The following is a 27,781-nucleotide window of genomic DNA, read 5'->3' on the forward strand; positions in this document are numbered from 1 at the left end:
ATTTGAGAGTTTATAAGAAAGTATAGACAGTGGAGTCAGTTTTTATGACATATGTACAAAAGGGAGGAAGAGGAGAAGCTGGGGATAGCTGTTGAGACTTACATAAGTAGATCACAATGTACCAAATCAAAGAATATAGGAAGAAGAAACAACTTTTGGGGGATGAGAGGAAGATGCCAGATTTATTTTTTGATTTATCATCTAGGTGAATAGATTTATTAGGCTGTTAAGGACATATGTCTACAACTCAAGAGAGATGATTCGTTCGGTAACCAGCCACATATATGGGAATTGAATGCCATAGACATGGACTGCATCACTCAGGAGAAAGGGAGACAAAGGAAAAAAATAGACAAAGGAAAAAACGTGGGGTTTGCTAAATAAGAGAGATGAGCTAAGGATAGAGAGAAGGAGCAACTTTGGGAAGTATGAGGAGTAGCTAAAAGGATGAGGAAGAAAAAGGAGAGAAGATTATCACAGGGAAACCAGGAAAATGGGGAATTTCAAGAAGATAGGTTGCCACAGATTGAGTAGAATATGGATTAAAAAATGCAGGTCTGGGGAGCCTGGGTGGCTCAGTGGGTTAAGCCGCTGCCTTCTCAGGTCATGATCTCAGGGTCCTGGGATCGAGTCCCGCATCGGGCTCTCTGCTCAGCAGGGAGCCTGCTTCCCTCTCTCTCTCTCTCTCTCTCTCTCTGCCTGCCTCTCTGTCTACTTGTGATCTCTCTCTGTCAAATAAATAAATAAATAAAAATCTTTAAAAAAAAAATGCAGGTCTGATTAGCAGTTAGTAAGTCATTAGTGATAGAGGAAAAGCAGTATAAGAGGAACATTAGAAATAGGAGCAAGCTTGAGGTAGACTGAAGTATTTAGAAATAGTAAAGGGCCATGATGTTTGTAACTTAAAGTGGTTCAGAAAAAAATGTTAATGGGTGAATCTGGGCAAAGGATATACAGGTAATTTTTGTAGTAGTTTAATCTCTTGGTTTTTCTGAACTTTTTGAAATTATTTTCAAATAAAATGTCTTAGGAAATTATAGTACAATGTAAAGTTAATGAAACAGAAGTAAAGAAATGTCTGTTCAAAGAAGCAGTACTTAGAGGACAAAGAAGCAACCAAGAGCTTAGTTTTGCATTTATGTTTCAGAGCATAAGGAACTAATGATGCTTAAGAGAAAAGAAAGATGCTAAGATAACAATAGAACAGACCAGTAATTGATGGAGTAAGATCTCTGGAGGTAGAAGGAAAATGAAACAAAGAAGGTAAAGAGGCCAGTTAAAATCTTGTGATTTTTTCCAAAGTATTCAAATTTTATTAATACCTTTTTTTTTTTTTTTAAAGATTTTATTTATTTATTTGACAGAGAGAAATCACAAGCAGGCAGAGAGGCAGGCAGAGAGAGAGGAGGAAGCAGGCTCCCTGCTGAGCAGAGAGCCCGATGTGGGGCTCGAACCCAGGACCTGGGATCATGACCTGAGCCGAAGGCAGCGGCCCAACCCACTGAGCCACCCAGGCGCCCCTATTAATACCTTTTTAAACTGTAAATCAAATCATTGATTAGATTATTGCTCTTGTATGTTTAGGCTTTGTAATAGTAGTTTTGCTGTTATATTTTGAAATCCCTCTATACAAGAGTGAAGATTACATTGTCTAGAACAGCAGTTTGGTTTTATTGGTGCCTAAGCCTATTTTAAATATAGATCATCTTTTCAGATGAAACATATATTTTGGGCTTTTTAACTATTTCACTATTGGGCTTTTTAAAAAAATAAAGTATCAAAATTAGTATTATTAACTAAAGCTTCTTGCCTTGATGTTAAGGTGTCTTCTGTGCCAAGTGTAAAAATCAGACCATTTTAGATTTGCAAAGAACCTGGAGCCAAAATTCCCAGTAAAGACACATGGATGTTTATGTCAGCAGAAGAGAAAAATAACACATCTATTTTTAAGTTAGTTGGAATTCTGAAGTCAAACCACTTGGTTGAATGCCTGCCATAGTGATATTAAAATTTCAAACATATTTATAAGACCTCTGCTGCCTCCTGCTGTCTGTTATATGGATACATTAATAATAGTAAAGACGTTTTTAAGAATTGTTTTTTCTGGTGTTTGTGAATAATAAACCTGGAATTATGGATAAGTTAAGTAAACATTCTGAAGTTAAAATCAAGGTGAATGGATAATCATAATGTAATTTCAACTTAGATTTTCCAGGCTAAAGAATTATTGAAGTTCTTTTTGACATTACTAACCCCGCCCCCCATAAAGTAGCTATTGAAGAGAGGCTGTTTTTTGAGTCTTGGCAGTGGGTTAGGCTTCCAAGCAACTAACACTCTTTGGGATAAATTATACTGCCTTTTATTTTTAAGATTTGTATTAGTGTGGCAATTGATAGACTCAAGATAGGTCAGGGGGAAAGGTAAGAAGAATTTATCTTAGCTTATTCTTACCTAGTCCTGGTTCTGTGAGTCAAGAACATGGTGGACAGGGTGGGGATGATTTACAAGAAGAAAAAACAGTTATGTTTTCCATGTAATTGTTTATTCATTCTCTAGACTTTCACTGAATATCTTTTATGTGCTAGATATTGTACTGGGGGAAAATAACAAAAAGGGGACATATTGTCCAATAATAAAGAACTTACTGCAGTCTAGTGGATGTAGGAATGTGAAATCTTAAGCAAATGAATGCCAGACTTATAGTTCCCCTCATTCTACTATCTTGGGTTTTTATTGGAAGGTAACATTTACTGTGTGAGCAATAATATAGGGTATTAAATTCTCATATATATTATATAAGAAATTCAAGATATAACTAGCAGAGGCTGTTGATAATCGAATATAGATTTTTCACCAGATAATATTTAGATGTTTTGGTCAATTATATATTCCAGTTGAATTTTGAATGACAGAGTAGTTTTTAAAAAATGTACCTAGAAAATCAATTTAGGGATAAAAGCCATCTAAGATAAACTTCTTTGTTATTGTTTAAAAAATAAAGTTGCTGCTTTAATGACTTTTTGTTTTCTTTACATTCTTCAATTCATAGACTTGGAGTACAGTCAGGAGTATGAGAATGAAAGGAAATGAACATGATGAAAAAGCCATCTAAAAATAAGGGAGAATACTGAAAACTTACTAGAATTCTACAGAATTAGTTGAATATTTAAGCTAAAGCCATATATTTTTATATCGTCTGTGGGCCTAGTTTCCTCAGGGGTAGATTTGTATGATGATCTTGGATTTTAGTGGCATATGCAAAAGAGAGCTTGCAGGTAGTAGAAAGAGCACTGGCTTTGGAATTAGTCCTGGATTGGTTTAAATGCTGTCAATTACCAGTTATATAGCCTTACTTGGGTCACCTAACTTCCTTGGGTATAAAGAGGGGAACTGCTTCACAGAACAGTTGTGACTGAGATTTTTTAAGGACTATTTTCAATCAACTGAAGCAATTGCTTTGCCCTCAGGATATTTTTATACTATTAAAGAATATTGAGGACCTCAAAGAGCTTTTGTTTTGATAGGCTATATATGTTAATAATTACTGTATTATTTTTTAAAAAGGAAAATTTATTTATTCATTTAAAGAATGATTTACTTTACTCATGCATGATTTTGTAACATCAGTATATCCTTATTTGGAAAATACTGATTTGCTAAATTATACAAGTCTTCCAAATGTTGATAAATTTCTTTATATTTAAAAAATACATTTGTTAATATCACCACAATTATTAGCGGAAAGCTTTTCTAATTCTTGAGAAGCTAAAAACTCATGGTGGTGGATAAAAGTTTCCAAAATTCTTATTTTCATCTAAAAACTTAAATTTTATATGGCAATAAATAATGCTAGTTGTTTTCCTTAGAAATGACAGGTTCACTTTTACTTTCAAGAAAATTTCTGCCAGATACCCAAATCTGAGTAACCAAAGTTTATCTGTTATCTTTCTTTTTTTTTATTTTTTATTTATTTATTGGACAGAGAGAGATCACAAGTAGGCAGAGAGGCAGGCAGAGAGAGAAAGGAGGAAGCAGTCTCCCCACCAAGCAAAGAGCCCAATGTGAGGCTCGATCCCAGGACCCTGGGATCATGACCTGAGCCGAAGGCAGAGGCTTTAACCCTCTGAGCCACCCAGGCGCCCCTATCTGTTATCTTTCAAGTAAAAAATGATGTTCAGTTATAAAGATTAAATGAAATAATTATGAACTGCTTACAACTTGAGTCAGCAGTCAATAAATGGTAGCTACTGAGTGATAGTGTTAACATTTTATACGTTAACCATATTACCCTCCCACACATTTAATTCAGTTGATGTTCCTAATGTTCCTGTGAGGAAGGTAAAATAGGTGTCATTATCTCATATGAATGAGGAAACTAGATTCTAAGGGATTGAGAAGTTTGCTTAAAGCTACTAGCCAGTAAGTAGTGAATCCAGACTTCAACCCAAGCCATCTGTCTTCAAATGCAGGATTTCCCTGACATTTTGTCAGCAAAGACTATGTCTTAAGGGGAAACACATAGCTCCCTGCAGTCTAACAGCAATAGTGTTATCTGGGCATAGCTAATGTTTTCAAGTGATAATAGAAACAGCTATTTATTTTGTACAGAGTATTCAGAAAAGAGCTATTTGAGCTGAAACTTGATTAATCTTTGTTAGTTGTAAGAGAATAACCTATTTGTAGGAAACCTTACATAAATTATGGGGAAGTATATGCTCATTAAATTAGAAAAGATCATTTAAATAATTTTTTTTCTCTCTCTCCTAGCCTCAGCCTTTAAAAAAGAACTCAAGAATTTGGAAGTAGGCTATAATTCGCATGAGTTCCACCCAGAGTCACATCTACAAATAAAAAATCCTTTGATAAAAAGGTAGTCAAAGATATTTAGAAATACTAAAATCTTTTGTATTAAATGCATGTATTATAGGAACTCTATCAGGGTAAAAATCCGTATTATTACTCTGAAAACAATGGGTCTACAATGTTATGATGCCTGTATTATTGGGGATCATTAAATGGATATAGACCTAAGGATATAAGGCCTACAGAGTACCAGGTACAATACATGATTGTTGTAATCCTCATAGCATTTGTAGGAGGTGGGTGGTATTTCATAAGAGAAAATTAGGGGCTTTTATTATAAGTAATTTGCCCAAAGCATTGGAGCTGAAATTTGAATACAGCTCTTGTCTACCTAGCAAAGCTTCTATTCTTTTCATCATTTTGCTATCTGTGAAGTTTATGTGAGAAAAATAATTTTCATGACAAAAAGTAATTTGCAGTGTGATATCATTTATCTTCATCTGAGAAATTGTTATCTAAAAAAAGGTAATCTTCATTAAATTATTTTTAATTCGTCTACTATCCTTTTATAGCATTGTATATCAGAGTTGTCTCTATTGGTATAAGCTTTATAATGTTGGTCAAGAAGCCTTTTAGGGTATTGAAGTGTTTGCTTATAACATTTTTTTCAAATTTTTTTGTCACAAATTATTGTGACAAATTATTTTGTCACAAATAAATGTAATTTCAGTGTAAGTTGAAATGAATTTTTTTAATTATGCTAATTCTTAGAAATCTAATTTTGGTAATAACAGGTGTTTCTAGCATTCATGTATCTTGGCATACATTTTGGAGTCAGAGAGTGTAAAATGTTAATGGTTACAAATATCTTCCCATTTTTGTTATGTTACAAAAGTAACATCAGGTGTATATTGAGAAGTTAAACTACAGGACAAAAGTTTGTTTTTCCTACAATTTTGCCTATTTGTATATGGTGTTTTAGCTTTGTCCTTATTTTTATGTTACAGGTCACATATATGTGAAAACAATGGAAAGTTATTCCTTTCTTCAGGTACACAGATACTCCAGGACAATGCAGCAAGAGAGCATATCCACCAGTCAGGTGAACAGAAACTTGAAACCTCAAGTGAATGCAAATTTTCTGAGTGGCTTAATGCAGAAAATTCTGAAAGAACAGGTTTACTTTCTCATGATGATAATTCTGCTCCTGGAAAGAGAATGAACAGTAATGAAGTAGTCTCATCATCTTCATTGTGGTCTTCACACATGAGACATGTTGGGTTAAAGCCAGAAACTTCTCCCCTCATCCAGCAGCAAACTATGATGGAACAATGTTGTTCTGAGAACTCTCTGTCCAGGGAACATATAATTCAGTCAATCTATAGGTCTGATGATTGTCAGATGTCAAAATTTGTTAGCCATAATCCACCGCCTCCTTTGCCACCAAAGAAATATGCTATAACCAGTGTGCTACAGTCAGAGAAAAATAATCCCACACCTAATGTCAAACTTACAGAGATGTTTAAAGCTAATTCTTGTAGTCTTCCAAAACACAGTTTAAGTTTGGATTCAGAATCAGGTTCAGAAATGGGTACATATGTGCGTGATGAAAGACTTAAGGAAACATTACAAGTAAAAGAGGCTGTTGGCAACACAGCAAACCACCTATCAAGCTTTTCAACTAAAGATTTTCAGGCAGATTTGGGTACAATTGTTGATGCATTTTGCCAACCAGAAATAGACTCTAGTTCTACCTGTCCAAATGAGACCATTTCATTAACTACCTATTTTTCAGTTGATAGCTGCATGACTGATACATACAGACTGAAATACCACCAGAGACCCAAGCTCCATGTTCCAGAGAGCAGTAGCTTTTGTAATGATAATGCACTATCTCAGAGTGAAAGAGGGCTAGCACCTGTGTTACACAACAGTCTTGGTTCAAACTGCCCTTCTGAGCAGAGGTATAAACCTAGTATACACTGTAATAGATAAGTGATGAAACTGGTAAGCTTATACTTCTCAGAGGCCACGAAAATATAATAGGAATCGACTGACCAAACCTGGTGATATATGAAACTAAAACCATGGCATTTCTAAAGTTATTAATCACATTAATTTTCTATATATATATATTTTATTTGTGTTGATCAACTTATTGGGTATTTTAAAAATTCCCTTTGAACAGTTTTGGTGTGCCTGCAAAACAGAAAATAGAGGATATGCAAAAAGTCACTGCTGCAGTTAAATAAAAATGTGATTTGTTCCTTTGTATGTGGCTGGTAGACCCATAAGTATTAAACTAACCAGTACTCACATGTATAGATGGGTAAGCTATGCTAACTGAAAAATACCAGGTGGTACATAGTTTATGTAGTCAAAGCAGTATTTGCTTTATGAAGAAGCACTTTCTAATGGGTAACCAACCAAAAGAGGGCTTCACCCATTTGTTTTTGACTTCTGTGATAGTCTACTACTTATGATCCCTTTAAGTGTCTTAAAAAATATCAACCCATGATATGGTTATCATATGAATTAGAAGCATATATTCATATGGTATCATATGAAATGATAGCATTTGGAAGGGGGAAGCCTTAATGATAAAGCAGGTTTTTTTAACTAAATTCTTAAGGTCAGAAGAGAAGAAACTTAATTTTGCTCCTGGAACTTCAATCTTCATAATGCCTAGTTAACATAAATTAGGCCTCTCTTATATCATAAACTTACTTCAGGCATGTAAGCTAAAAGTAAGTGAAATCCTTAACGTTAGTGTATTTATGTGTTACATTTTTTCTAATTTTATAAGAAATGTGAAAGGTTTTATTTTGGTTTGGTTTACTTTGGGCTGCTAATAACCAGTGTTAGGAATTAACTTAGGGCCCACTGGGGATCTCACTGTGACTGCCTAAATTTTCCCTGCAATCATCTTAACCTCTCTTTATAGGCTGTCAACCCATTTTAATGATTTTCAGATTCTTGAATCCGAGTATTTCTGGGTTCCAGATCCAATTTCTACTTTCATATAGAGGGTTTAGTATTAATGAAATGTATTAATTTGAGCATCCCTTCCATTTTTCTTCTCTAAACAGTCATTTTACCCTACTTTCATGGAGAGGGCTTTTTTTTTTTTCTTTAAATAAAAGAATTTTCCATTATCATGATGACCTTCTAAATGAAATTAAGTTACATTAATTGCCTTATTTCATTAGTTGTCATTTTATTTTGTACTAAGTTGGTAAACTTATTGTGGCTAAGTGTTGTATTGTCCATGTAGGAAAATTGAGAACTGCAAAATTAAAAATTTTCTTACATTAATAAATTTTATACATATAACTTAATTCTGTAAACTGATTACTAAATTTAATGTTTGACCAACTCCATAAATTAAAATATCCTAAAATGTAAATGATTAAAAATGAGTATTCCTAGATAACTATAAAATAATTGCTTGTAAAAACCTAATCTTACCCAGTTGAGAAATCTTGGTCAATTATTGTCTTCCACTTAGAGAAGTTTTTACTTGCCTTTTCTAACCATAATAGTACGTGATTATTACTTTATATTCTCTTAACTTAGAAATACTTGAATATGAACTATATTAAACTTTTATCTTTTAAGAAAGCTTATTTTTAACATAAATTTTAATATGGAAGGCTTGTAAATGCTGTAAAGTTTTTAAAATTGTATTTAATTACTGCTTTTATAACATTGTAAAATATTACAAAATGGGTTTCAGCATTTTTAGTAACTTTGAAAAACATTGTCTAGTTTTTTTCTAAGATTTCTATTTGGTCAAGATGTCCAGTTAAAAATGTATTATTTGACACTTATAAACTAATATCTCGTATTTAACAGCAGTCTCATAGATATGTATTTTCAACTCAACATTTGAGTTGCAACATCAAAATAGAAATATCTCATTTTGGCTATTTTTAAAAGTACTGTCCAGTTGAAACTACCTGAATCATGTAATAGTACTAACAAAACCAGAAACGGTTTTTGTTGATTCAACACTCCAAATATAGATTTGAATACATAATTACTAACTATTCACACGTAAAATAAATTTCTAGAGTACCTAATTTTTGTGTTTTCTTCTTGTTATAAAATTATGGTAACTTCTGAAATAATGCAACCAATAATTATTGTAATGTCCAAAATACATATCTTCAGAATGTTCTATTTTTCTGTGAAATCAGTTTCTTTTGGTTCAGAATTATTTTTAGGATAAACTGATTTTTAAGTTAACATGTTTGGACTTTTCTGTGCATTCATGAATTATGGCTTCCTCTCCTCACATGTTGATTATGTATTTTATGAGAAATGTAAATCAACTTAAGTTCAAGGGTACTTGGACTATCACTAATCATAAAATGTTATCACTAGAGGCTCCTAAAAGTGTAACTGCAGTGAGGTCTAAAGCAGGGCTCCTATAGGAGTTGGCAAACTTTCCATAGAGCCACATAGTAAATAATTTGGTCTTGGTGGACCACAGAGTCTTTGTAACAAACAGCTACAGTTCTGCCACTGTAGTGAAAGAAACCATAAATGGTATGTAAATGAATGGCACGTTTGTGTTCTAATAAAACTTTGACACTGAAACGTGGGTTTCATGTAATTTTTATATCATGACATAGACATTTTTTTTTTCAACCGTTTTAAAATGTAAAAATCATCCCTAGCTCACAGGCCAGATCAAAAGAGGTAGTAGGCCAGATTTGGCCCATTGGCCACAGTTTGATGATCCTTATCCTAGAACATAATTTACTTAAGTAACGTTAAAGACCTTAAATAAATAATCCTGTAGTCTCTGAATGTATTCCCATGCCATTTAGGGACTAGATACATGGAGATGTTTCTATCCTAAATTTTCAGGTTCACAGACTCCTAAATCCTAAAGACTTTGCCACAATAACTGGTCAGCCAGTTCATTTCAAATGGTTATTAAAATAATCATTTCATTTATATGAAATTAAGTTTTTGAAATTTACAAAGGAATTTATCAGATTAAAATTTATCAGATTAAAACATTGATGTTATTGTTTTCATCATAGCAAGTTTGCCAAGTTTTCTTGGTGTCCCATTCATCCTTTAGCCTTACCCAGTTAGTTACCCTTTACCCATTTAGCCTTCAAGTGCGAGTGCTGTAAGAACTCACTATACTTGAGATGGCACAGTAGGTATAATTTCTTATTCATTAGCTGTAGAAACGATTCAGCCCTCCTACTGGAACCATTTTTGTATGCCATTTACAGTCCTGTCATAACAGCAAGACCTTGCTACATTCCCTCTGCTAGAAATTTCAGAATATTCAGTAGTTGTGGTACTCGGCTGATTTCAGGCTCAGAAACATAGTACGAATTATAAAATTTTGTGTATAACCCAACATTAAGCTACATGAGAACTGGTAATCCTTTCCAAACCCTGCTACTTACCAAGTAATTTGTTTAAACAAATGCAAAATCCAAAATCAGACCAAATTTAGCTACATAATAAACATTTATTGGACAAAATTATTAGCAAGCAGCAGAAAAACAGTTCATACTGTTTGGTATACTCAATAAAATTCCAGTTTTGTGTTTCTTTAGATGCATCAACCTCTGCATAAAAGGTTCTCTCTCAAGTAGATGCAATACCCTGGACGCATAATTGTTACCTTGTAGTTGGCAATAGGCAACTAAAATTTTCCAAAATCAGTCCTAGATTTCATTCTAAAATCATTCTAAAAGAGAGAAGGTATAGAGTTTACCAGATCTATGCCCTATTTCTAAGGGAGGTGAATATCCTCAAAATATTTAGGCAATTCACATGTATCAAATATCACCAATTTCTTCTTTTTTTTTTTTTTCTTTAAGATTTTATTTATTTATTTGACAGAGAGATCACAAGCAGGCAGAGAGGCAGGCAGAGAGAGAGGAGGAAGCAGGCTCCCTGATGAGCAGAGAGCCCGACGCGGGGCTTGATCCCAGGACTCCGAGATCATGACCTGAGCCAGACCTGAGCCGAAGGCAGCGGCTTAACCCACTGAGCCACCCAGGCACCCCAAATATCACCAATTTCAACAAGAGCCCCTTTCTAACATCCATTACATAAAGGAGTATCTGTTATGTAATAGGAATGGCTTCTGAAGGGCTTTTAGTAGCTGCTTTGGAAGTGTGACCTTTCTAATTAAACACTAGCTGATCACTCCTAGAATGTAAATTCTTATTAACACTGTTAGATAAATAAAAGAATGCAAGCTCCATGAAGGCAAAAAATTTTTGTCTTTTTTGCTCACTACCACACCTGGCCCAGAGTAAGTGCTCAAATATTTGTTGAAATGACTTTGTTGAAGTATTTAAGATACAGACATTATTTAAAAAACAAAACAAAACAAAAAGCCCCATATTTTGGCAAGCATTCTTTATAAAACCACAAGAAGAAAAAATGGGTTTCAAACACAATCCTATTTTAGGGAAGTTCAAGAACTTACAAGGAAGGAAGGGGACATCCAGGTAAGAGGACATGCACAGTTGGATAGTATATACTTTCTCTGGGACTTTATCAAACTGGTAACTGTTAACAGAGGCCCACTTAATTTAAAAATTAAACTGTTACTTACAGCCAGTACACTGTGGGCCTGCATTTTCTGTTCAGCTCTAACTCCTTTTTTTCACCCTTGTTTTTAAGTAATTTATTTTTAAATACTTCATCTTAATATTTTATCACATTTTTGCATCATACTAAACCCGGGCTAACCCTTAAACTGTTAAAGGCAAGACATTACCATATTTCTTAATGAATACCCTAAACCTTTACGTATAAATACTTTAATATTCAGCCCCTATAAAGCCATCAGATGTTTGAAAAGCTTTTAAACATGAATCAGAGTAATTTTAAGAACTTAGCTATGAATGGGTGAGATCATTACCCATTTAATATAGTCCCCAAAAGGAGTAACAAGAGTATGTAAAATCAAAGAAAAGTTCCTCAGAGTTTGAAATTCTGTTGCACAACCCTGTCTTCTTTGTTCAAGAAGTTTGCAGTCATTTTCAGAATCCACTCCAGGAGTCAACTTCTTAATCTAGACATCAGGCAAACCATTCTGTAAAAACCAAATATTTGTCAACAATGTTTCCTCCTTCCAGATTTTATACTTTAGACCCAATATCTGAAAATCTAGATTGTCTCAGTCACTGTCCTATTCCTAAATGATTTATGTATTGATAAGAGAGAAAAAAAAAAGCCCTGGACTATTCCTCCCACCGCTTCCATTTTCTTTCTTCTTCTTCTTCCTTTTTTTTTTTTTTTTTCATTTTCTATCCAGAGCTGAAAACTCATTTAAAAAAAAAAAAAAAAACAACAAACCTGTATTTGAGATATCAGTCTCTACCAAAAAAGGAGGGGAAGTAGAGGAGAGTGAAAACTCTACAAATAGTCTGGCAGAGTATTTTATAGAAATATCCACCTCTTCCATTCACTCCACTCAACCCTCTGCCTTCTAATCTGCCACATTCAAGAAATCAGTGACAATGGGGTCTTAGATACAAGGAGGTCATGCCCAAATCTTTGCCAAAATTTTGGGGCGGGGAAAGAAGACATAATTGCCTATCATGGATTGCAAACTCATAAGCATAATGACTGAGAAAAGTTAATTTATGATAAGTCAACAACTCCAAAGTCCAAGAGAGCTCCCTAATGTCCAAATGAGCTGCACTGCTTTTCTTCCCCTGGCCTGCCCTTCAACTCACTGCTTCTCTCCTGAACTTTTCCTATCACCTCAGTCCTTGTCCCTCTTGTTGTTCTGCTCCCCAGCGCCTTCTCTACCTTTCCTCCCCTTATCCTCTTCCAAAAGTGTCTTTTCAGAGTCAGTGGCAATGAAAATGGAGAGCAAGGATTTTGCAAGTGGAACCTACAGAATTTTGTGATTAACAGTTGGGTGTTTTGGGATGTGTGGGTGTAAATAAAAGGGGAAAATCTGAGTCCCAGGCTTCTGGAAGGAATACTGAATGAATAAAGTTAACATTTACTGAAATAGGGACACTGAAAAATAAGTACATTTTGGTAAGAAGTTAGTCTGAGTTCAGGCTTAGACCTGTTTGAGATACCTACCTGGCCTACTAGAGGTCAAACTATAGTTATAGTAACAACACCTTTAGTCAAGCGCTTACTGTTGCCAGGCAAAAATGCGAATCGCTTTTAGATAAAATACTCATTTAATCCTCGCTACACCCCTATGACCTTGTTATTATGGTCCCAAACGGTAAATGGAAAAATAAAGCTCAGAAAAGTTAAATAACCTCTTTTATTTGTGGTAGTGCAGATACTCAAACCCAGCTCGTTTCATTCCAAAACATAACAGAAATTATGAAGCCAAGTTTCTTCCATACCTCTCTGAAGACGCTCACTGAGGTGCCAAGGAAGAAGACTTTCATTCCAGCCTCAACCCGACCCCAATACCACCCGCCTCTCGACCCCGCCATTAACCAGCTATATATATATATTGGGCATACCATACTTTGTGGAATTCGGTTACCTTGCTCCCCACCCCCCAAACTGTGGTGGTAAACTCCCTACCAGTTCAACTCTGCGTTCAGAGTACTCACCATGGTAAAAGATAGACGAAGATAAACAGCACTACATCGAAGAGGAGGAAGAGCCAGAGATCCAACCAGTAGGAATGCTTTGGAAACCGGTCGGCCCGGGATTGAGATCGCACTTCGTGGTTCTGCTGCTGCCTCCCAGCTTCATCCAAGCCTCGCCGCTCCCGGAGACCGTCCGGACCATCTTCCGCAGCTGCGCCCGCCTCCATCTCGCACCAGGCACCCCACCACAGACCCAGCAGCCAGAAAAACAAGTACCCTACTTCCGCGTTCACCTTGCCCTAAACTGGCCACAGTCTGACCGCCTGCGCGTGCGCGTTCCTCATCTCCGGAAACGGGCCCGGTGCCCTCTTCTTCCAACGCGCAGGCGCCGCCCGAAAGTCCGCTGTCTTCGTGACAGCCGGCAGGCTGCTCGGCCACCACCCGGAAGCGGAGTAAGCCGTCTGCCCGCCCGCGGGTTCTGCTGCACCCTGGGGAAAACCTGGTTAGACAGGTTTCGCTGGAAGGAAAAGGCGCCTGCCTCGCCAGAAGTCACTATCAAGTCCCGTTCCTGTCAGGTGATGGATTCCACCCAGCCACTCCCCGCGGTCCCCTTTCCTTATCCCTGCTCTTTGGGGTCCCTTATACCAGGTTTAGGGCCCCCTCTGATAGGTTTTGTTTTGTGTATATAACACGTTACACTTATTTAATCCTGTAAAAGCTATAATGAGACAGACGTCATTATGAGTGTGAGTTTCTGAGGGGGCCAGAGAGCAAATCATGAGAATGTTGCATGTAGAATAACCCAAAGGTTTGGAAGTGTGGTCCCCTATGAGATTAGAGTGCTAGCAGAAAGAAAATAACTGACCATTGTAAGGGAGGGAAAATTCTCTACCTACCCTCTTTGGGTTTTCAACAGGGTCCAAAAATTAAACTGACATAAGACAGATTAACAGGAGAAATGCACACAAGTTCTATTAATTTTTTTAAAAACATGTACGTGAGAACCTTGGCAGTAGAATGAACATTCAAAGAATGACCAGAACAGAACGTTTTATACCTTTTAGACAAAGAATCAGGTGAGACAAAGGGTTTGGGTCAGGGGTAGCAAACTGTGGAAGAATGACTAGGAAGATAAACATTAGTGTAACAAGGTTGGTTTGCACAGATTTCTCAGCCTGATTCCCCATCTCTGGTGATAAGACTGTTTTTCTTCCTCCTGGTAGAGGGAGGGCACCTTTCCCATGAGAGTTTTATCTCCTGTCAGGAAGAATTCAGGAAAGTCGCAGTGACCCTCTTGCACCTGCTGTTTCTCAAGCTCCTTTAATTTAATCAGTATGCCAAGTTTAGGGTGTGTATTTTGGGGTGACATGCTCTGAACTTCATTTCCTCTGTCTGAAAATTCCTTAGATGTTTCTCATAAAAGCTGCATTGATGGTTGTGGAAAGAATTGGGTTAGCAACCAAGTGGGGAGGGATCTATCAGCAAAGGAAAAGAAGAGCATAGATTAGAATAACAATAAATAGGAAATGACAAATCCAAGCACATTTCCTCACACCCCATTAAATCAGTCTCCTGTCCCCGGAAATAGGTCAGTCCAACAGAATGGCTGGACCTCGTTTATCTGATGGAGGGCGTTTATCTTGTCTTTCAAAGGGTCAGGTTAGACACTATTTGTCCCAAGCAGTTTACACAGAAGAAGCATTCTTCAGCAATGATTGCATACACTTCTCCTTTTGGACTGTCAGTGTGTCCAGGGCGAGGTACCTTTGGAGTATAACAGAGCCTAAATTATTAACTTCTCCTAGAATGGCTTCCAGTGTTTGTGTGGTGATACTGAACTCTTGTTCCATTTCTATGGAAAGATTTAGAACAGGCTTTCCAACTCATAAGTTACAAAGCCTGGGAAAAGGGAGGTCAATATTCATAAAAACTTAGAATTGTGATATACAAGCCAGTTTTCTGTAACATCATGTCTAGTGTATTTATGTGGCTCTATTTTATGATCAAAGGAACCCAAGTTTGTAATTTGGCTGGCATTTAAGATGGAGTACCTGGTTATAGAGAGTGTCAGGAATCTGAGTCCACATCCTCTTGACCATCTAGGTGGAACTCTTTATTACCTTATCATCACCTAAGATAAAAAGACCAGTATTGTTCATGGATAAGGTCAGAATGAAACTTGTGACTTACTAAGTTGGGGTTTGGTGATCTTGTCACCTGTCATGTGGTGACCTGCCCATTTCCATCTTCTGTGTATCCCTGTCAGTCAATAGGAGCAGAACAGATTGTGAAAGATCAGATAGAAGAGGCCTGCAATTAGGCTTTAGCAGCTGTAAGGCTTGGTTTTGTTACGTGACCAGGTGAGTGCAAATTTTGGGGTTCCCAATATGTAATTTTTGGCCTTCGGCGGTGCAGCTGCTCCCAGGTTACACAAGGGTGGCTTTGGAGCCTGCTGTGAAATCTGGTGGTTTGGCAGGTGTTGATAGCATTAAGAGTCAGTAATGAGACCATTTCTGACCTTCCTGAGAGGCTTGAGGATGCTACCTGTGGAATCAGACCACAAGGTTTGGTTGTAATATTGCCTTGGTATGTCATGTGGGGAAAGTTCAGTACCATCACGATTTTCAGTGCAAAGGGGAAAAAAAGTCTTTTCTAATGTCTGAGCAAAGGACAGTCCTTGAGCTGCCACAGAGATTTTTCCATGTACAACTGACTCACAAAAAGAGAAGAATGATAATTTTTTTGGCCATGGGTACCATAACCTGTCATGCATCCATTTTCCAGAGCTGGTCCACCAGTTGGTCTTCTTGGCAGGAATAAAAATTAATTTCAGGTTCTTTTGCATGATCTAGATGCTGACATTACCAAAAACCAGAGTGTTTAGTTAATGTGGCCGGGGTTTGAAAAAAGTGGTTAAGGGGGTGTCAGGTCTGTGCATAACCTGCTGAGGGAACAGTAAGAGTTAGTAAAGTGAGAACCAGTTTGAAGGACAGCCTATAGTAGAGGATCAGAGGGAAAGTATGTTAGACTGAGACAATCAGTCTCCAGTCAACCTCTTTTTTTTTTTTTTTTTTTAAGATTTTAAAGTAATATCTACACCCAACATGGGGCTGGAACATACAACCCCGATATCAAGAATCTTGTGCTCCACGGTACTGAGCCAGCCAGGCGCCCATCCAATTAGCCTTTTAGTAATTGGCTAAAAGATAGGGGAAGCTTTGTTAAAAGGAAGATTTTTTTTTTTCTCTTTTTTATTTTCCTCTGGGAGTAGGAAGACCCAGTGGGGGAGAAAATAGGTGGAAGTGAAGTTTCTTGATCTGTGATCTTGAGAAAAGCTGTCTACTTCATGATTTTGTCTGCTTCTAGGACCTGGGAATTTGCCTGGGAAATCCTTACTTTAAGCTCACCTTAGGAATGGTCTTCCAATTGTCCTGGGAGTGCTGATCCTGGTCTAACTTGGCATGGCTTGTGTGAATCCAGAAGGATTTTTCTTTTATTTTGATAGCAGTGTGAGTCGTTAGTAGTCCTTTATAAAGGTCTTCTCAGTGAGATGATAATGTGTGTGCTCCTCTAGAAACATCAATGTACATCTAGTCTTCTGGTCAAAAGGGATGGCAAAGCTTGCCAGTCAGCAGAGCCCCTGCCGTTTTTACCTGTTGATGATATGCTCCATTTATACTAATTAGTTCTTATATATAGCTAGTCATAGTGACATGGAGAACAAAGGCAAAAGAATTGTAGATAAAATTAAATCGCTTTAAAACTTGCAGTCCCTTCACAAATTCTTGAGGCAGGTGGAGTAGGACACTCCTCAAGGAACCCACAACTGCCGTAAGGTTAGTGCGTTGCTAGAGGCAAAAAGCAGCCTTAGCTTGACATTAGTCTGACCTCCAGGATCCTGTAAGTCTTCCTTAATATATGAAAATCCTTTTGGAAACTTCCTGTATCTCTCCCTCTTCCAACTTGAAGTATATACTCAGTCATTGTTTACAATCACATTGCAGCTCTTGTTTGCCCACGGGCCCTGTCCCCTGCCATAATAAAAACGTATTTTTGCACTGTCTCAAGATTTATTTTTGACCGTTTGCTCCTTGCCCACATCAAATCAATAGCACATTTTTCACTTACACGCCCTATAATATTCATTCAATCAAGGAATAGAAGGTTTAGAGATGCCAGTAGGAATAGGGTGACCAAACATTATTTCAACAGATGTTATGTATTCTATTTGGAGTATTCCAGATGTTATAAGGTCCAGATGTAGTGCTCCTGGACATTAAATCCAGTTTCTTGACAGATTATTTCTAAAGTCCTTTTGATGTTTGGATTTTTATGTTCTGTTTGCCATGAGGATTAGAGATGATACAGAGTGTGAAATTTTAATGAGTACTCCAAAGTTTTGCAAATGGTTAATTTCTGCTGTAAAATTAGTTCCTTCATCTGACCCAATCCATAAAGGAATGCCCAAACAAGGAATAATCTCAGTTACTAATTCTTCACCACTGTTGGGGCATTGGTACTTCTGGCTGGGTAACATTCAGTTCACCCACTAAATACACAGATGATAACCAAATAGTGGGAATAGCTTGACACTGGAGATAAATCTATGGAATCCATTTTGGGATTCCACAAGGGGCAATGTGGGCCTTGGAGGATTTCCTGAGGTATGTTGGTTTCATCCAGAAACTTGGAGAGATTAATAAGTAGTAGTACACTGGGAGATAATTTGGTTAGAAAATTTGCGGATGCCAAGGGAGAATGAATTATCTTTTAGTTCCTTAACTATCTCCCATCTACCCATATGTCCCATCTGATGGAAAATAAATACAAGCCAAAAGGTCAAAAGAAAGGGGACCACAGGAAGTCTGTTTGACCCAATGTATAATCTAATTGTTTGTCACCTTTTTGTATACCTTTGTCTTTTTCAAGATTGTAGGATATTTGCCTGAATAGTTAATAATATCAGTCAGGGATAAAGGCAGGTTTATAAATTGGGTGGAAAAAGGGAAGGGGTTCTATTTTGGGCTGCATATTTAGCAGCCTTGTCAGTCCTATTGTTCCCTGGACATATAGTATGCCAATTTTAGGGTGTGTATTTTGGGGTGACATACTCTGAACTCCTTCACTATACTGCCTGGATTTTCCCTCATGACTCCAATTTTAAATATTTTCTCCCTTGTCACATTACAAATCTTGGATTATTCAGAAAACACAGGTATGTATTAGTGGTTCTTTTAGTGTGATATGACTGTATACCACTAAATTTTCATAAAACTTCTTTGAAGCTGTGATTCCTCTATTTTATAGAATTTGAAAATGAGACACAAAAGGAGTACATAGTCTAAGGTTACTAAAAAAAATTATAAAGCTTAAAATTGATTCCAAATCCAGCATTTTTAATGCTGTTCTATAGATGCTCAACCTTGCTCTAATTTACCTCCAAATCTGTTACCCAATAATAGAGACAAAGACAGTATACTACCTTAAAGAAAAATACCATTGTCCTTTTGCTTTGTAGATTCTGGGAATGAGAAGACCATTGCCTGAAAATTAGCTAGACTGTGTGTTGTAGCCCAGATTATAGGCTGGTAGTAGATTGGAAAAGGCCCTGATGGTAAGTGACACGGAAGCTTTACAAAAATTAGTGGAGACAAGTAACTCTTGCCCATGCAAATGATGGATGCATTCTTCTCAGTGGCAAGGTTGAATCAATTGCTTCTATTTATTGAAAAGGATTGATAAAAATTACTAAAATTATTAGAAATAGCTTGAAATGGTTTTAAATTTGTCCTTGGATGGGGTGCCTGGGTGGCTCAGTGGGTTGAAGCCTTTACCTTCAGCTCAGGTTATGATCTCAGGGTCCTGGGATCAAGCCGCACATCGGGCTCTCTGCTCAGCGGGGAGCCTGCTTCCCCCCACCTCTCTCTGCCTACCTCTCTGCCTACTTGTGATCTCTGTCTGTCAAATAAATAAATAAAATCTTAAAAAAAATAAATTTGTCCTTGGCAAAGAGTCACATGCTCATCTGTGAGAGATATTGGTACTAGAGTCTGACCTCTTGAGTCAGGTAGGTCTGTCACATTTGGGAGAGCAAATAATACAAACAGGGAGGGGTCACTTGAACTAAATTCATTTGAAAGAGCCTGTTACCTCTTCTGGCTTCACCCTTGTTAAAATTCCAGTAATTCTTGATTATTCCATGTGACAGAAATGAATATGGAGTATGTGGTGGAATTTGCGATATCCTTAAATTAAAAACAATTTAATTTCAAAGAAAGTACTTTACTGAAATCCAGGTACACTGTTAGTGAGGTAGGAACTCACCATTTTCCCCACCCCCTTAAACTTTTCTGCCTGATATGTCCAAGTGAAAAAGATGCACCAGAAACCATGAAATGAGTTATTACAACCAGTTATTACAACCAGTTATGCAACCATGATCCAGCACGTTCAAAATACTATCAACACAGTTTATTTGACTGGAGCTAGGGTAGTGAAGATAGGGTATGAGAATGCCTTAACAATCAGATCAAAGCTAGATATTTTTAGGAAGACATTCTAAACTTCTGAAGTTCAAGTGCATTAAGTCCTTACGAGGGAGGTGATAAATTATGCTTTAACCTAAGGTGATAATGCAGATTTCTTCAGACAGCTGTCAAATTAGTATGTCCATATAATAAATCCTCCATGTGATCATTCTAGGAATTAAACTAATTTTATAGAGTAACCTCTCCAACAGTAAAAAAAAACTTTGCTAATTTTCATCTGAAAACATTGTTTTTTCCTTAAGTTATCCCTTTCTTGGGAGGAGGAGTCAAGATGGCGAAGTAGCAGGCTGAGACTACTTCAGGTAGCAGGAGATCAGCTAGATAGCTTATCTAAAGATTGCAAACACCTACAAATCCAACAGGAGATAGAAGAGAAGAAGAACAGCAACTCTAGAAACAGAAAAGCAACCACTTTCTGAAAGGTAGGACTGGCGGAGAAGTGAATCCAAAGCGATGGGAAGAAAGACCCCGGGGGGAGAGGCCGGCTCCCAGCAAGCGGCGGAGCAACGGAGCACAAAATCGGGACTTTTAAAAGTCTATTCTGCTGAGGGACATCGCTCCAGAGGCTTAACTGGGGTGAAGCCCACGCAGGGTCAGCGTGGCCTCAGGTCCCGCAGGGTCACAGAAGGATGGGGGGTATCTGAGTGTCGCAGAGCTTACAGGTACTAGAACGGGGAAGCCAGCTAGAGACAGAGCCGAGGAGTGAGCTCTAAGCTCGGGGTTACCTTCAACTGGTCGCAGGCTCTGTCAGCTCGGAGCACGGCCGGAGGCCAGGTTGACGGGAGTAATTGGGCGCTGTTCTCTGAGGGCGCACGGAGGAGTGGGGCCCCGGGCACTTGGCTCCTCTGGGCCAGAGACCGGGAGGCCGCCATCTTCATTCCCGCCCTCCGGAACTCTACGGAAAGCGCTCAGGGAACAAAAGCTCCCGAAAGCAAACCCGATCGGATTACTCAGACCTGCCCCCGGTAAGGGCGGTGCAACTCCGCCTGGGGCAAAGACACTTGAGAATCACTACAACAGCCCCCCCCCCCCCAAGAAGATCAACAAGAAACCCAGCCAGGACCAAGTTCACCTACCAAGGAGTGCAGTTTCAATACCAAGGAGAGCAACGGAATTCCAGAGGAGGAGAAAGCAAAGCATGGAACTCATGGCTTTCTCCCCATGATTCTCATGCCTTGCAGTTAATTTAATTTTTTTTTCAATTTTTTTTTCTCTTCTTCTGCTAAATTTTTTTAACTTTTACCCTTTTCTTTTTTAACGTTTTTTTAACTAGTTTATCTAATATATATATATATATATATATATATATATATTTTCCTTTTTATATTTTTTCTTTATTGGTTTTCTTTTTTTAATTGTTTCTTTCTTTTTTTTTTTCTTTCTGAACCTCTTTTTATCCCCTTTCTCCCCTGTCACGATATGGGATCTCTTTTGATTTGGCTAAAGCATATTTACCTGGGGTTGTTGCCACCCTTTTAGTATTTTACTTGCTCCTTCATATACTCTTATCTGGACAAAATGACAAGGCGGAAAAAATTCACCACAAAAAAAAAGAACAAGAGGCAGTACCGAAGGCTAGGGACCTAATCAATACAGACATTGGTAATATGTCAGATCCAGAGTTCAGAATGACGATTCTCAAGGTTCTAGCCGGGCTTGAAAAAGGCATGGAAGATATTAGAGAAACCCTCTCAGGAGACATAAAAGCCCTTTCTGGAGAAATAAAAGAACTAAAATCTAACCAAGTTGAAATCAAAAAAGCTACTAATGAGGTGCAATCAAAAATGGAGGCTCTCACTGCTAGGATAAATGAGGCAGAAGAAAGAATTAGTGATATAGAAGACCAAATGACAGAGAATAAAGAAGCTGAGCAAAAGAGGGACAAACAGCTACTGGACCACGAGGGGAGAATTCGAGAGATAAGTGACACCATAAGACGAAACAACATTAGAATAATTGGGATTCCAGAAGAAGAGGAAACGGAGAGGGGAGCAGAAGGTATATTGGAGAGAATTATTGGAGAGAATTTCCCCAATATGGCAAAGGGAACAAGCATCAAAATCCAGGAGGTTCAGAGAACCCCTCAAGATCAATAAGAATAGGTCCACACCCCGTCACCTAATAGTAAAATTGACAAGTCTTAGTGACAAAGAAAAGATCCTGAAAGCAGCCCGGGAAAAGAAGTCTGTAACGTACAATGATAAAAATATTAGATTGGCAGCAGACTTATCCACAGAGACCTGGCAGGCCAGAAAGAGCTGGCATGATATATTCAGAGTACTAAATGAGAAAAACATGCAGCCAAGAATACTATATCCAGCTAGGCTATCATTGAAAAATAGAAGGAGAGATTAAAAGCTTCCAGGACAAACCAAAACTGAAAGAATTTGCAAATACCAAACCAGCTCTACAGGAAATATTGAAAGGGGTCCTTTAAGCAAAGAGAGACCCTAAAAGTAGTAGATCAGAAAGAAACAGAGACAATATACAATAACAGTCACCTTACAGGCAATACAATGACACTAAATTCATATCTCTCAATACTTACCCTGAATGTTAATGGGCTAAATGCCCCCAATCAAAAGACACAGGGTATCAGAATGGATAAAAAAACAAAACCCATCTATATGTTGCCTACATATAGGGAGGCAGCCAACTATATGAACCAATTAATAACAAAATCAAAGAAACACATCAACAGTAATACAATACTAGTAGGAGAATTTAACACTCCCCTCACTGAAATGGACAGATCATCCAAGCAAAAGATCAACAAGGAAATAAAGGCCTTAAATGACACACTGGACCAGATGGACATCACAGATATATTCAGAACATTTCATCCCAAAGCAACAGAATACACATTCTTCTCTAGTGCACATGAACATTCTCCAGAATAGATCACATTCTCGGTCCTAAATCAGGTCTCAACTGTTATCAAAAGATTGGAATCATTCCCTGCATATTTTCAGACCACAATGCTCTGAAGCTAGAACTCAATCACAAGAGGAAATTTGGAAAGAACCCAAATACATGGAGACTAAACAGCATCCTTCTAAAGAATGAATGGGTCAACCAGGAAATTAAAGAAGAATTGAAAAAATTCATGGAAACAAATGATAATGAAAACACAACGGTTCAGAATCTGTGGGACACAACAAAGGCAGTCCTGAGAGGAAAATACATAGTGGTACAAGCCTTTCTCAAGAAACAAGAAAAGTCTCAGGTACACAACCTAACCCTACACCTAAAGGAGCTGGAGAAAGAACAAGAAAGAAACCCTAAACCCAGCAGGAGAAGAGAAATCATAAAGATCAGAGCAGAAATCAATGAAATAGAAACCAAAAAAACAATAGAACAAATCAACAAAACTAGGAGCTGGTTCTTTGAAAGAATTAATAAGATTGATAAACCCCTGGCCAGACTTATCAAAAAGAAAAGAGAACGGACCCAAATAAATAAAATCATGAATGAAAGAGGAGAGATCACAACTAACACCAAAGAAATACAGACAATTATGAGAACATACTATGAGCAACTCTACGCCAACAAATTTGACAATCTGGAAGAAATGGATGCATTCCTAGAGACATATAAACCACCACAACTGAACCAGGAAGAAATAGAAAGCCTGAACAGACCCATAACCAGTAAGGAGATTGAAACAGTCATCAAAAATCTCCAAACAAACAAAAGCCCAGGGCCAGATGGCTTCCCGGGGGAATTCTACCAAACATTTAAAGAAGAACTAATTCCTATTCTCCTGAAACTGTTCCAAAAAATAGAAATGGAAGGAAAACTTCCAAACTCATTTTATGAGGCCAGCATCACCTTGATCCCATAACCAGACAAGGATCCCATCAAAAAAGAGAACCACAGATCAATATCCTTGATGAACACAGATGCAAAAATTCTCACCAAAATACTAGCCAATAGGATTCAACAGTACATTAAAAGGATTATCCACCACGACCAAGTGGGATTTATTCCAGGGCTGCAAGGTTGGTTCAACATCCACAAATCAATCAATGTGATACAACACATTAATAAAAGAAAGAACAAGAACCATATGATACTCTCCATAGATGCTGAAAAAGCATTTGACAAAGTACAGCATCCCTTCCTGATCAAAACTTTTCAAAGTGTAGGGATAGAAGGCACATACCTCAATATTATCAAAGCCATCTATGAAAAACCCACCGCAAATAACATTCTCAATGGAGAAAAACTGAAAGCTTTTCTGCTAAGGTCAGGAACACAGCAGGGATGTCCGTTATCACCACTGCTATTCAACATAGTACTAGAAGTCCTAGCCTCAGCAATCAGACAACAAAAGGAAATTAAAGGCATCCAAATTGGCAAAGAAGTCAAACTATCACTCTTCGCAGATGATATGATACTATATGTGGAAAACCCAAAAGACTCCACTCCAAAACTGCTAGAACCTGTACAGGAATTCAGTAACGTGTCAGGATATAAAATCAATGCACAGAAATCAGTTGCATTTCTCTACACCAACAACAAGACAGAAGAAAGAGAAATTAAGGAGTCCATCCCATTTACAATTGCACCCAAAACTATAAGATACCTAGGAATAAACCTAACCAAAGAGACTAAGAATCTATACACAGAAAACTATAAAGTACTCATGAAAGAAATTGAGGAAGACACAAAGAAATGGAAAAATGTTCCATGCTCCTGGATTGGAAGAATAAATATTGTGAAAATGTCTATGCTACCTAAAGCGATCTATACACTTAATGCAATTCCTATCAAAGTACCATCCATTTTTTTCAAAGAAACGGAACAAATAATCCTAAAATTTATATGGAACCAGAAAAGACCTCGAATAGCCAAAGCAATATTGAAAAAGAAAGCCAACGTTGGTGGCATCACAATTCCGGACTTCAAGCTCTATTACAAAGCTGTCATCATCAAGACAGCATGGTACTGGCACAAAAACAGACACATAGATCAATGGAACAGAATAGAGGGCCCAGAAATAGACCCTCAACTCTATGGTCAACTCATCTTCGACAAAGCAGGAAAGAATGTCCAATGGAAAAAAGACAGCCTCTTCAACAAATGGTGTTGGAAAAATTGGACAGCCACATGCAGAAAAATGAAATCGGATCATTTCCTTACACCACACATGAAAATAGACTCAAAATGGATGAAGGACCTCAATGTGAGAAAGGAATTCATCAAAATCCTTGAGGAGAACACAGGCAGCAACCTCTTCGACCTCAGTCGCAGCAACATCTTCCTAGGAACATCACCAAAGGCAACAGAAGCAAGGGCAAAAATGAACTATTGGGATTTCCTCAAGATCAAAAGCTTTTGCACAGCAAAGGAAACAGTTAACAAAACCAAAAGACAACTGACAGAATGGGAGAAGATATTTGCAAATGACATATCAGATAAAGGGCTAGTGTCCAAAATCTATAAAGAACTTAGCAAACTCAACACCCAAAGAACAAATAATCCATTCAAGAAATGGGCAGAGGACATGAACAGACATTTCTGCAAAGAAGACATCCAGATGGCCAACAGACACATGAAAAAGTGCTCCATATCACTCGGCATCAGGGAAATACAAATCAAAACCACCATGAGATATCACCTCACACCAGTCAGAATGGCTAAAATTAACAAGTCAGGAAATGACAGATGCTGGCGAGGATGCGGAGAAAGGGGAACCCTCCTACACTGTTGGTGGGAATGCAAGCTGGTGCAACCACTCTGGAAAACGGCATGGAGGTTCCTCAAAATGTTGAAAATAGAACTACCCTATGACCCAGCAATTGCACTACTGGGTATTTACCCTAAAGATACAAACGTAGTGATCCGAAGGGGCACGTGCACCCGAATGTTTATAGCAGCAATGTCTACAATAGCCAACCTATGGAAAGAACCTAGATGTCCTTCAACAGACGAATGGATAAAGAAGATGTGGTATATATACACAATGGAATACTATGCAGCCATCAAAAGAAATGAAATCTTGCCATTTGCGACGATGTGGATGGAACTAGAGGGTATCATGCTTAGCAAAATAAGTCAATCGGAGAAAGACAACTATCATATGATCTCCCTGATATGAGAGAGAGGAGATGCAACACGGGGCGTTAAGGGGGTAGGAGAAGAGTAAATGAAACAAGATGGGATTGGGAGGGAGACAAACCATAAGTGACTCTTAATCTCACAAAACAAACTGAGGGTTGATGGGGGGGAGGGGGGTTGGGAGGGGGGGTGGGGTTATGGACATTGGGGAGGGTATGTTCTATGGTGAGCGCTGTGAAGTGTGTAAACCTGGTGATTCACAGACCTGTACCCCTGGGGATAAAAATATATGTTTATAAAAAATAAAATTAAAAAAAAAAGTTATCCCTTTCTTATCTTCATTCCATTTTTGTCTACTTTCCAAATTGAATGAGCATTCCAATAACCCTGTTGATTGGTACAGCAAGTTATTTCTTTGTCTTCTGGGAATTTTATCCATTTGTTTCTTTTTTTCCTCTTCCATCATCATTGCTATACACTTCTATTATATTTTCCTCTGAGAATAGCATCATCATCATAGCTAATTGCTATTTGTTGCAGCTTCCCTTTTATCTTCATCTTGGCCTATAGCAGCTGCCATCCATGTATCCCACCATTAATCTACCTCCATCCTACTTAGCCAACCTCCTGTCCAGTAGGCACCCTTTGTTCCAGCCAGATTGCTGTCTTCCATCTTTTTCATGGAAACTGTTCTCTTCTTGGCCTTTGGGCTTTGGTGCCTGTTATTCTCATTAACCTGTAATGCTTCCCCACCCATCCTAATCCTATCCATCCTTTTTCAATTCAGATGTCAACTTCATAAAGTTTCCCTCTAGAATTCACATTGATCTCTCCATTCTCAGTATTTCTAACATACTAGTTGTGAAAACCTCACGTTTGTCTCTATTTTGTATACCAAGCTTTCTTCTTGGGGAGAGGGTTATCTTCTCAAGATCAAGGCAGTGAAGTATTCCATACTTTTCTCCTCCTCTTCTTCTTCTTCTTCTTCTTCTTCTTCTTCTTCTTCTTCTTCTTCTTCTTCTTCTTCTTCTTCTTCTTCTTCTTCTTTTTAAACCTTCCTCTGCATTAGTTATTACTCTCAGCATTGTGTAATAGCTACCTATGGATGAGGCTATCTCCTGGGCTGGTCATTTTTCAAAAATTTCTACCTTCAACTCAAAAAACAGCAGAATTTTCTTGAGATTGTCTGGCACATTGTCTTGTTTTATAACACAATATTATGTAAGTTTTCTCCCCTATTAGAGTACTAGGTATCCTTTAGAAGCTAAACTATACTTTTACCATCTTTGTAGCTTCCCCAGTCCCTCAAACAGTACCTTGAGCACAGAAACAATAAAATATTTATTCAATTATATTTTGTTGTATTCTGAAACCATTATTACAATCCTGGTCAAAAAATACTTGTTGAATAACCTCTGGTGTAACATAATATTATAATGATACCACTAAGATATGTTACTACTTATCTACCACTCTCAGTGAGGATACTTTCTGAGGTTTTTTGTTTTGTCTTGTTTTCAAGTACTAGTAATAGGTATGCACTAACCTATTCCCCCCTTTTGAATTTCTTGGCTTTAATTTCAATAAATACTCTTTGAATGCCTCCCGAGTGTCAGGCACTGTCTGAGGAGCCATAGGAAGTGGGGCAATAGTCATTCAATTCATTAGAGGCACTGACTGAGGACATTTAACCGAACAATGGGATATTCAAACACTCTGTCCCAGAGCCCCGAGAGGTTCTGCATTATGGTTTTGGTGTTAGGAAGGCTAAGCAGGGTTGGCTGTTGAACAAACTACCTACCC

At 37.7% G+C, this 27,781-nt stretch overlaps 2 protein-coding genes across 4 annotated transcripts in view; one reads left to right on the plus strand and one right to left on the minus strand.

Moving 5' to 3' along the window:
• The window catches only part of USP53 (ubiquitin specific peptidase 53), a 65,904-nt gene extending 56,499 nt beyond the window's left edge, over positions 1 to 9,405 (plus strand). For all 3 annotated transcript variants that reach the window (XM_047718323.1, XM_047718325.1, XM_047718326.1), the window contains 2 exons: positions 4,768 to 4,870; positions 5,811 to 9,405. In XM_047718323.1, coding sequence (XP_047574279.1) covers positions 4,768 to 4,870; positions 5,811 to 6,798 — 1,091 coding nt within the window. In that variant the 3' untranslated portion in view covers positions 6,799 to 9,405. The remainder of the gene's footprint in view (positions 1 to 4,767; positions 4,871 to 5,810) is intronic.
• Positions 9,406 to 11,190: 1,785 nt separating this feature from the next.
• Positions 11,191 to 13,699, minus strand: C2H4orf3 (chromosome 2 C4orf3 homolog). Its single transcript, XM_047718335.1, has 2 exons — positions 13,389 to 13,699; positions 11,191 to 11,887 (listed from the first exon to the last, which is right to left on the minus strand). Coding segments are annotated over exons 1-2 (207 nt in total). The 5' UTR covers positions 13,595 to 13,699; the 3' UTR covers positions 11,191 to 11,886.
• Positions 13,700 to 27,781: the final 14,082 nt, after the last annotated feature.

Source organism: Lutra lutra, chromosome 2, assembly GCF_902655055.1.
Source record: "Lutra lutra chromosome 2, mLutLut1.2, whole genome shotgun sequence".
NCBI classification, from domain to species: Eukaryota; Metazoa; Chordata; class Mammalia; order Carnivora; family Mustelidae; genus Lutra; species Lutra lutra.